The sequence below is a fragment of the Coregonus clupeaformis genome, chromosome 5 (assembly GCF_020615455.1).
Source record: "Coregonus clupeaformis isolate EN_2021a chromosome 5, ASM2061545v1, whole genome shotgun sequence".
Classification (NCBI taxonomy): domain Eukaryota; kingdom Metazoa; phylum Chordata; class Actinopteri; order Salmoniformes; family Salmonidae; genus Coregonus; species Coregonus clupeaformis.
In genome coordinates this window covers 27,605,454-27,616,953 of record NC_059196.1, presented here as the reverse complement: position 1 = coordinate 27,616,953, position 11,500 = coordinate 27,605,454, and the positions used below count along the sequence as shown (strand labels likewise).

The window sequence follows — 11,500 nt, the reverse complement described above, 5'->3', positions numbered from 1 at the left end:
AGCTTGAAAAACAAGAAACATTTGCAATATTACTGTTTGTCCCTTTAGAGACGCCGTAGCAACAACATAGACAAAATAGTCTGAATTTATGTAAGATAAATCATGAAATCTGTAATAAATTAATGTTTTTGCCGAGGTCTTAGTCGCGCAATTTTACATCTAATTAAGATGTTTGGTGCAGTATTTCTCAAGTGAAAAATGTGCAAGAAAACTAGTCGTCTCTTGTTGAAAGACAACAAACATTTCATTGAAGAATCCTGTCCATAGTTCAAATCAAATCACATTTTATTTGTCACATAAACGTGTTTAGCAGATGTTATAGCGGGTGTAGCGAAATGCTTGTGCTTCTAGCTCTGACAGTGCAGTAATATCTAACAAGTAATATCTAACAATTCCACAACATATACCCAATACACACAAAACTAGTAAGCAATGGGATTTAAGAATATATGCATATATGGACAAGCAATGACAGAGCGGCATGGACTAAGATACAGTAGAATATTATTGAACAGAATGCAGTATATACATATGAGATGAGTAGTGCAAGATATGTAAACATTATTAAAGTGACTAGTGTTCCATTTCTTAAAGTGGCCAGTGATTTCAATAGGCAGCAGCAGCCTCTAATGTGCTAGTGATGGCTATTTAACAGTCTGATGGCCTTGAGATAGAAGCTGTTTTTCATTCTCTCGGTCCCAGCTTTGATGCACCTGTATTGACCTCGCCTTCTGGATGATAGCGGGGTGAACAGGCAGTGGCTCGGGTGGTTGATGTCCTTGATGATATTTTTGGCCTTCCTGTGACATCGGGTGCTGTATGTGTCTTGGAGGGCGGGTAGTTTGCCCCCGGTAATGCGTTCGGCAGACCGCACCACCCTCTGGAGAGCCCTGCGGTTGTGGGCGGTGCAGTTGCCGTACCAGGCGGTGATACAGCCCGACAGGATGGTCCTCTGTAGGTCCTCTGTAGCTCAACTGGTAGAGCACGGCGCTTGTAACGCCAAGGTAGTGGGTTCGATCCCCAGGACCACCCATACACAAAAATGTATGCACGCATGACTGTAAGTCGCTTTGGATAAAAGCGTCTGCTAAATGGCATATTATTATTATTATTATATTATAGGATGCTCTCAATTGTGCATCTGTAAAAGTTTGTGAGGGTTTTAGGTGCTAAGCCACATTTCTTCAGCCTCCTGAGGTTGAAGAGGCTCTGTTGCGCCTTCTTCACCACACTGTCTGCGTGGGTGGACCATTTCAGTTTGTCGGTGATGTGTACACCAAGGAACTTGAAGCTTTCCAACTTCTGGAGGCGTGCTTGGCCACGCAGTCATGGTTGAACAGGGAGTACAGGAGGGGGCTGAGCACGCACCCTTGTGGGGCCCCAGTGTTGAGGATCAGCAAAGTGGAGATGTTGTTTCCTACCTTCACCACCTGGGGGCGGCCCGTCAGGAAGTCCAGGACCCAGTTGCACAGGGTGGGGTTCAGATCCAGGACCTCAAGCTTAATGATGAGCTTGGAAGGTACTATGGTGTTGAATGCTGAGCTATAGTCAATGAACGGCATACTTACATAGGTATTCCTCTTGTCCAGATGGGATAGGGCAGTGTGCAGTGTGATGGCGATTGCATCGTCTGTGGATCTTTTGGGGCGGTATGCAAATTGGAGTGGGTTTAGGGTGACAGGTAAGGTAGAGGTGATATGATCCTTGACTAGCCTCTCAAAGCACTTCATGATGACAGAGTTGAGTGCTACAGGGCGATAGTCATTTAGTTAAGTTACCTTTGCTTTTTTGGGTACAGGAACAATGGTGGACATCTTGAAGCATGTGGGAACAGCAGACTGGGATATGGAAAGATTGAATATGTCTGTAAACACACCAACCAGCTGGTCTGCACATGCTTTGAGGACGCGGCTAGGGATGCCGTCTGGGCCGGAAGCCTTGCGGGGGTTATCATGCTTAAATGTCTTAATGATGTCGCCATGGAGAAGGAGAGGCGACAGTCCTTGGAGAAGGAGAGGCGTTCACCCTATATCCCACTGGCTATAGGGTGAACGCACCAATTTGTGAGTCGCTCTGGCTAAGAGCGTCTGCTAAATGACGTTAATGTGCCCTTGAGCAAGGCACTTAACCCTAATTGCTCCTGTAAGTCGCTCTGGATAAGAGCGTCTGCTAAATGACTAAAATGTAAATGTAATGTAGTGGGCCTCGTCAGTGGCACTGTGTTATCCTCAAAGCGGGCGAAAAAGGTGTTTAGCTTGTCTGGAAGCGAGACGTCGTGTCGGCGACGTGGCTGGTTTTCCTTTTGTAGTCCGTGATTGTCTGTAGACCCTGCCACATACGTCTTGTGTCTGAGCCGTTGAATTGCGACTCCACTTTGTCTCTATACTGATGTTTTGCCAGTTTAATTGACTTGCGGAGTGAGTAGTTACACTGTTTGTATTCTGCCATATTCCCAGTCACCTTGCCATGGTTGAATGCGGTGGTTCGCGCTTTCAGATCTGCGCGAATGCTGCCATCTATCCACGGTTTCTGGTTAGGGTAGGTTTTAATAGTCACAGTTGTCACAACATCACCTATACACTTCCTGATAAACTCAGTCACCGTTTCAGTGTATACGTCTCAATTATTTTCAGAAGCTACCTGGAACATATCCCAGTCCGCGTGATCAAAACAATCTTGAAGCGTGGATTCCGATTGGTCAGACCAGCGTTGAATAGTCCTTAGCACAGGTACTTCCTGTTTGAGTTTCTGCCTATAGGAAGGGAGAAGCAAAATGGAGTCGTGGTCAGATTTGCCGAAAGGAGGGCGGGGGAGGGCCTTATAACCATTTCGGATGTTTGATTAGCAATGGTCGAGGATTTTAGCAGCGCGAGTACAACAGTCAATAATGTTGATAGAACTTCGGCAGCCTAGTCCTCAAATTTGCTTTGTTAAAATCCCCGGCTACAATAAATGCAGCCTCAGGATATGTGGTTTCCAGTTTGCATAAGGTCTAGTGAAGTTCTTTGAGGGCCGTCGTGGTATCGGCTTGAGGGGGGATATACACGGCCGTGACATTAACCGAAGAAAATTATCTTGGGAGATAATACGGTCGGCATTTGATTGTGAGATATTCTAGGTTGGGTGAACAGGAGGACTCGAGTTCCTCTATGTTACTACAATTACACCATGTGTCGTTAATCATGAAACACACACCTCCGCCCTTCTGCTTCCCGGAGAGATATTTATTCCTGTCTGCGCGATGAACTGAGAACCCATCTGGCTGGACCGATTCCGACAGAATTTTCCAAGAGAGCCATGTTTCCGTGAAACAGAGGATGTTACAGGCCTTGATGTCTCTCTGGAAGGAAATCCTTGCCTGTAGTTCGTCGAGCTTATTAACCAAAGACTGAACATTAGCGAGTAGAATACTTGGAAGCGGTGGGTGATGTGCGCGCCTCCTAAGTCGAACCAGCAGCCGCTCCGAGTGCCTCTCCTCCGCCGGTGATGTTTTGGGTCAGCCGCTGGAATCAGTTATAACAGGAATAGGCATTACAACCCCTCATGAAAAGAGCTGCCCTCTCTCCTCCGTCCCTCTCTCCTCAGTCCCCCTCTCCTCAGTCCCCCTCTCCTCAGTCCCCCTCTCCTCAGTCCCCCTCTCCTCAGTCCCCCTCTCCTCAGTCCCCCTCTCCTCAGTCCCCCTCTCCTCCGCCCCCCTCTCCTCCGTCCCCCTCTCCTCCGTCCCTCTCTCCTCAGTCCCCCTCTCCTCAGTCCCCCTCTCCTCAGTCCCCCTCTCCTCAGTCCCCCTCTCCTCAGTCCCCCTCTCCTCAGTCCCCCTCTCCTCCGTCCCTCTCTCCTCCGCCCCCCTCTCCTCCGTCCCCCTCTCCTCCGCCCCCTCTCCTCCGTCCCCCTCTCCTCAGTCCCTCTCTCCTCCGTCCCCCTCTCCTCCGTCCCCCTCTCCTCAGTCCCCCTCTCCTCAGTCCCCCTCTCCTCAGTCCCCCTCTCCTCCGTCCCTCTCTCCTCCGTCCCTCTCTCCTCCGTCCCTCTCTCCTCCGTCCCCCTCTCCTCCGTCCCTCTCTCCTCCGTCCCCCTCTCCTCCGTCCCCCTCTCCTCCGTCCCCCTCTCTTCCGTCCCTCTCTCCTCCGTCCCTCTCTACATCTGTAAGGAGTGATAGCAGGATGGAGAAAGGATGCTCTGACGTTCACAAAGTAATAAATCAGGTGATATACACCACAGGCGGCCGGTGGCACCTTAATTGGGGAGGACGGGCTCATAGTAATGGATGGAACGGAATACATGGAATGGTATTGAACACATCAAACACATGGTTTCCATGGTTTCCATGTGTTTGATACCATTCCATTGACTCCATTCCAGCCATTATTATGAGATGTCCTCCCCTCAGCAGCGTCCTGTGCTATCCACCTACGCTGTCACCTGTAACCCCTCTCCCCTTCCCTCCAGTTACACAAGCAGCCCCTCTCCCCATCCTCTTCTGTCACTCTTTCCCCTCTAATGTGTGAGGCATCATTTCTTCTCCTTTTAAAGGGACAGTGCAGTCAAAAATGTTTTAAATACATTTCCACACTACGAGGTTGGAATAAGAATAGACCAATAAGAAACAGAGCTAGTTTTCAGTTGTCCCCTCCCACTCAGAACACTCCCAGACAGTTCTAGCAAAAGTATTGCTAAGAAGCAATTTCTGTTTATTTTTCACCATTTTAATTTAAAACAATCACAGTAAGGTACTTAATTGTTACCCAGAAATGATTTGATTTTGAGATAAAAACGGCTGCATTGGATCTTTAAGTGGAGATGTCTCAAAGAGCATAAGTCTCTCTCTCTCCTTCATCAATCTGGAATGAACTGCTCAGACATTCAAACATGACATCCACAGCTCCCAATACACCCACATAAACACACTATATTCATAACCCAAATATACACACTCTGGAGTCTGGACAGGTGGAATGGACAGAAAGTAAACAGAATGGAGGTCTAGAAATGCAAGGTTGACCCTAACTGGCAGGCCAAGTCTCTTATACAACCTCCCTGGCTCTATAATATAGAGTCTTTACAGTATAATATCTGTATTTTAGCCTCTCTCTAATCTAATATGTAATAATAATATTTGCCATTTAGCAGATGCTTTTATCCTAATCGACTTACAGTCATGCGTGCATACATTTTACGTATGGGTGGTCCCGGGAATCGAACCCACTATCCTGGTGTTACAAGCGCAATGCTCTACCAACTATACATGGTGTTACTGTCGGCTGTCTGTCAAAGGAGGGAGCAGGACTGCATAGACGGCACAGAGGTTCTGTGAGTGCTAGTACACGGGGTCAGGCCGGTTCAGGGCTACTGAGACAGATGTGTTTTGACAGGGTATCATCACAAGGGGCTGAACTGTAGAGGGGGAGAAGGGGTGGGGGTGAGGGGGTAAGAGAGAGAGGGGGTGAAAGGGGGTGGGAGAGCGGTGAGAGAGAGGGGTGAGGGGGGTGGGAGAGAGGGGGTGAGGGGGTAAGAGAGAGAGCGGTGAGAGAGAGGGGGTGAGGGGGGTGGGAGAGAGGGGGTGAGATAGAGGGGTGAGGGGGGTGAGAGAGAGGGGTGAGGGGGTGAGATAGAGGGGTGAAGGGGGTGAGAGAGAGGGGTGAGGGGGGTGAGAGAGAGGGGTGAGGGGGTGAGATAGAGGGGTGAGAGAGACGGGGGTGAGGGAGACGGGGTGAGGGGAAAGCGGTGAGGGGAGGTTGAGGGACATGACATCTGTGTGTAAACTGACATGTCAGACACACACACACACACACACACACACAATACACACACTCCGAAAGTTGACCTCACTGTAGCAGAAATGTCTAGCTCAAAGGCAGTTCAGACAGGTCAAGGGATTAGTACTCGCTACATTCCACTAGAATGGGGTAACAATGCCACATATTCTAAATGCATTCCACTAGCATGGGCTAACAATGCTACACAGTCTGACTGCATTTTACTTGCATGGGCTAACAATGCTACACAATCTGATTGCATAGGCTAGCGATGCTATACCGGTTAGAATAAGTCTCTCTGCCCCCAGAGGGAGAGACTAAGGCCTATGTTCTTTTGGCCTGGGAGGTGTGTGTGTTGTGGTGAACCAGAGGGCTACCAGCAGATGGGTAACATGGACCAGGAGAGGAGACGGTGTTAACATGGACCAGGAGAGGAGACGGGGTTAACATGGACCATGAGAGGAGACAAGGAGTTAACATGGACTAAGAGAGGAGACAGGGAGTTAACATGGACCAGGAGAGGAGACAGGGAGTTAACATAGACCAGGAGAGGAGACAGGGGGTTAACATGGACCAGGAGAGGAGACAGGTGGTTAACATGGACTAGGAGAGGAGACAGGTGGTTAACATGGACCAGGAGAGGAGACAGGTGGTTAACATGGACCAGGAGAGGAGACAGGGGGTTAACATGGACTAGGAGAGGAGACGGGGGTTAACATGGACTAGGAGAGGAGACAGGGGGTGAACATGGACTAGGAGAGGAGACAGGTGGTTAACATTGACCAGGAGAGGAGACAGGGGGTTAACATGGACCAGGAGAGGAGACAGGTGGTTAACATTGACCAGGAGAGGAGACAGGGGGTTAACATGGACTAGGAGAGGAGACAGGGGGTGAAAATGGACTAGGAGAGGAGACAGGTGGTTAACATTGACCAGGAGAGGAGACAGGGGGTTAACATGGACCAGGAGAGGAGACAGGTGGTTAACATTGACCAGGAGAGGAGACAGGTGGTTAACATGGACTAGGAGAGGAGACAGGTGGTTAACATTGACCAGGAGAGGAGACAGGGGGTTAACATGGACCAGGAGAGGAGACAGGGGGTTAACATGGACCAGGAGAGGAGACAGGGGGTGAACATGGACTAGGAGAGGAGACAGGTGGTTAACATTGACCAGGAGAGGAGACAGGTGGTTAACATGGACTAGGAGAGGAGACAGGTGGTTAACATTGACCAGGAGAGGAGACAGGGGGTTAACATGGACCATGGACTTACAGGAGGTAGGAGGGTCAGGGGGAAGTCACTGTACCTTACTATTTAGGGGTGAAGTGTGTGTGTGTGTGTCTGTGTGTGTGTGCCGTGTCTCTCTCTCTCTCAGAGGTACACTACATGACCAAAAGGTAGAACATTTACAATTGAAGTCGGAAGTTTACATACAACTTAGCCAAATACATTTAAACTCAGTTTTTCACAATTCATGACATCTAATACTAGTACAAATTCCCTGTCTTAGGTCAGTTAGGATCACCACTTTAATTTTAAGAATGTGAAATGTCAGAATAATAGTAGAGAGAATTATTTATTTCAGCTTTTATTTCTTTCATCACATTCCCAGTGCGTCGGAAGTTTACATACACTCAATTAATATTTGGTAGCATTGCCTTTAAATTGTTTAACTTGGGTCAAACGTTTCGGGTAGCCTTCCACAAGCTTCCCACAATAGGTTGGGTGAATTTTGGCCCAATCCACCTGACAGAGCTGGTGTAACTGAGTCAAGTTTGTAGGCCTCCTTGCTCGCACACGCTTTTTCAGCTCTGCACACACATTTTCTCTAGGATTGAGGTCAGGGCTTTGTGATGGCCACTCCAATACCTTGACTTTGTTGTCCTTAAGCCATTTTGCCACAACTTTGGAAGTATGCTTGGGGTCATTGTCCATTTGGAAGACCCATTTGCGATCAAGCTTTAACTTCCTGACTGATGTCTTGAGATGTTGCTTCAATATAGCCACATAATTTTCCTTCCTCATGATGCCATCTATTTTTTGAAGTGCACCAGTCCCTCCTGCAGCAAAACACCCCCACAGCATGATGCTGCCACCCCCGTGCTTCACGGTTGGGATGGTGTTCTTCGGCTTGCAAGCATACCCCTTTTTCCTCCAAATATAACGATGGTCATTATGGCCAAACAGTTCTATTTTTGTTTCATCAGACCAGAGGACATTTCTCCAAAAAGTACCATATTTGTCCCCATGTGCAGTTGCAAACCGTAGTCTGTCTTTTCTATGGCGGTTTTGGAGCAGTGGTTTCTTCCTTGCTGAGCAGCCTTTCAGGTTATGTCGATATAGGACTAGTTTTATTGTGGATATAGATACTTTTGTACCTGTTTCCTCCAGCATCTTCACAAGGTCCTTTGCTGTTGTTTTGGGATTGATTTGCACTTTTCGTACCAAAGTACGTTCATCTCTAGGAGACAGAACGCGTCTCCTTCCTGAGCGGTATGACGGCTGTGTGGTCCCATGGTGTTTATACTTGCGTACTATTGTTTGTACAGATGAACGTACCTTCAGGTGTTTGGAAATTGCTCCCAAGGATGAACCAGACTTGTGGAGGTCTACAATTGTTTTTCGGAAGTCTTGGCTGATTTATTTTGATTTTCCCATGATGTCAAGCAAAGAGGCACAGAGTTTGAAGTTAGGCCTTGAAATACATCCACAGGTACACCTCCAATTGACTCAAATTATGTCAATTAGCCTATCAGAAGCTTCTACCTCCCCATGACATATTTTTCTGGAATTTTCCAAGCTGTTTAAAGGCACCATCAACTTAGTGTGTGTAAACTTCTGACCCACTGGAATTGTGATACAGTGAATTATAAGTGAAATAATCTGTCTGTAAACAATTGTTGGAAAAATTACTTGTGTCATGCACAAAGTAGATGTCCTAACTGACTTGCCAAAACTATAGTTTGTTAACTAGAAATTTGTGGAGTGGTTGAAAAACAAGTTTGAATGACTTCACCCTAAGTGTATGTAAACTTCTGACTTTATGTAATGACCTTCTGCGATTGACATTAGGCCTACACTTGTAGCCTTTATTGATGCGTCCCCTGGTGTCCGCGTGCGTCTCGGTCTCGGCCACTCATCTCCACCTTGGCAAAATGTAAGTGTTCTCGTCGAACCACAATGCAATTTGGAGCGTATACCACAGGGTTTCAAATCAATTCGCTCATTTTTCATGCAGCAGACATGCGGTCGTGGTAAATAATCGTGTACTAGCTTATAGTTTTCTTGACATTTTGTTTTAACTCTTTTGTTTTCCGGTACTGGACCATACCGACTTTCTTTCACCCGTGGTTTTTCCATTATCCATGGTTCACAATGATTGGATGGAGGGAGGTACTTACCGATTGGATAAGCAGCTGACCCACGGTCTGTTTGTCGTGCCATTGGCTGATGCAGCTGGTGACCTGTTCCAGGAAGTGCTCATGGTGCTCCAGGATCTCTGGGATCTGATAGAACATCTCATCCACCAATGAGGGATCAACTAGGTATCCACTGTCTGAATGCTTCAAAGGCCGCATATAGCCCTACAGATAGTGAGAGAGGGAGGGTGGGAGGGAGAGGGGGAGAGATAGAGAGGGAGAGAGGGTGGGAGGGAGAGGGGGAGAGATAGGGAGGGAGAGAGGGAGGGTGGGAGGGAGAGGGGGAGAGATAGAGAGGGGGAGGGTGGGAGGGAGAGGGAGAGATAGAGAGGGGGAGGGAGAAAAATAGAGAGGGGACAAAAGAGGGGATATAGAGGAGGGGAAATATATGAGGGAGAGAAAGAGAGAGAGTGGGAGGTAGAGAGAGAGGGGGGAGGTAGAGAGAGGGGAGTTAGAGAGAGAGATAGAGAGGGGGGAGTTAGAGATAGAGAGGGGGAGTTAGAGAGAGAGCGAGAGAGATAGAGGGGGGAGATAGAGAGAGAGGGGGAGTTAGAGAGAGAGCAAGAGAGATAGAGAGGGGGGAGTTAGAGAGAGCGAGAGAGATAGAGAGGGGGGAGTTAGAGAGAGAGAGAGAGAGAGATAGAGAGGGGGGAGGTAGAGAGAGAGAGAGAGCTTGAGTCAAAACCAGCCTTTATTGTACATAAGGAAAATAGCAATGAGGTTGTGAGTACTCTGTATGTGTGGTTGTGTGTGTGTGTGTGTGTGTGTGTGTGTGTGTGTGTGTGTGTGTGTGTGTGTGTGTGTGTGTATGTTCAGGCTTTGATGAAAGGAAATACCTCAGTGTCCCCATGGGCCCACATTATCTACTAGTGATGGGGGGAATCGATAGTTACATATCAGGATATTATTTTTGACAATATATTGTATCGTATAATTTTTACAATATCGCAATATTATTTTTTGCACTAGTTGGCTGTACCTGCACCAAAATTCCAGTATTTTTCCTTCATAGCTTGTTCTCCAGCTTATTTTTAAATAGGGAGACAATTTGTTTTCAGCCCTATTATTTCCATGACTGATCAAAACTAATTTTCTCATGGCTCTCTCTTGTCCCTCTGCAGCAGACATATGGTGAGCAATATGTTTGGAACATCGAATCGTAATAAAATCACAGTATCGAATCGCAATACATAGAATCATGAAAATAATTGCAATACATATCGTATCGGCACCTAAGTATGGGGATAATATTGTGAGGTGGGATCCCTCAGTATGGTGATAATATCGTGTGGTGAGGTCCCTCAGTATGGTGATAATATCGTGAGGTGAGATCCCTCAGTATGGTGATAATATCGTGTGGTGAGATCCCTCAGTAATGTGATAATATCGTGTGGTGAGATCCCTCAGTATGGTGATAATATCGTGTGGTGAGATCCCTCAGTATGGTGATAATATCGTGTGGTGAGATCCCTCAGTATGGTGATAATATCGTGTGGTGAGATCCCTCAGTATGGTGATAATATCGTGTGGTGAGATCCCTCAGTATGGTGATAATATCGTGTGGTGAGGTCCCTCAATATGATGATAATATTGTGAGGTGAGATCCCTCAGTATGGTGATAATATCGTGTGGTGAGATCCCTCAGTATGGTGATAATATCGTGAGGTGAGATCCCTCAGTATGGTGATAATATCGTGTGGTGAGATCCCTCAGTATGGTGATAATATCGTGAGGTGAGATCCCTCAGTATGGTGATAATATCGTGTGGTGAGATCCCTCAGTATGGTGATAATATCGTGTGGTGAGATCCCTCAGTATGGTGATAATATCGTGTGGTGAGATCCCTAGCCATTCCCAGCCCTAGTATCTACCGTCTCAAATGTTTCCATTTTTCAAAACGGAGGATATGGAACGCCTACCTCTCTACCTCTTTTCCACCCGTCCCTCTTCTTCTCTCCCTTTATTTCTTCTTCCCTCAGTCCCGCACACATAATCAACCTCAATCAACTACAGAACAGTTACTATAAATAGACAGTTCCAGTTAATATTTTGTTACCAGGCAGGCACACACACTACATAGAATGACAAATATGTTTCTATTTTGGGAAAATTAAACCTTATTTTCCTGAAACCAGCCTCGTGAAATGGGAACACATCCAGGCAAGCCACAGACCCCATTAAACAAGCACTTTTTGTGTGTGTGTGTGTGTGTGTGTGTGTGTGTGTAAGAGAGTGTGATCTGCGTATATAGCCTGAGTTGGTAGGATGTGTGTGTATGCACGTGGTGTCTGCCAACCTCCAGTCCCTCGACTTCCTGGCGCTCACGGAA

At 47.2% G+C, this 11,500-nt stretch overlaps 1 protein-coding gene across 1 annotated transcript in view; it reads right to left on the bottom strand.

Moving 5' to 3' along the window:
• Positions 1-11,500, bottom strand: part of LOC121566925 (rho guanine nucleotide exchange factor 17) — a 115,680-nt gene that overhangs the window by 15,371 nt on the left and 88,809 nt on the right. Inside the window, exon 3 of the mRNA XM_041876848.2 lies at positions 9,154-9,336. Coding sequence (XP_041732782.1) covers positions 9,154-9,336 — 183 coding nt within the window. The remainder of the gene's footprint in view (positions 1-9,153; positions 9,337-11,500) is intronic.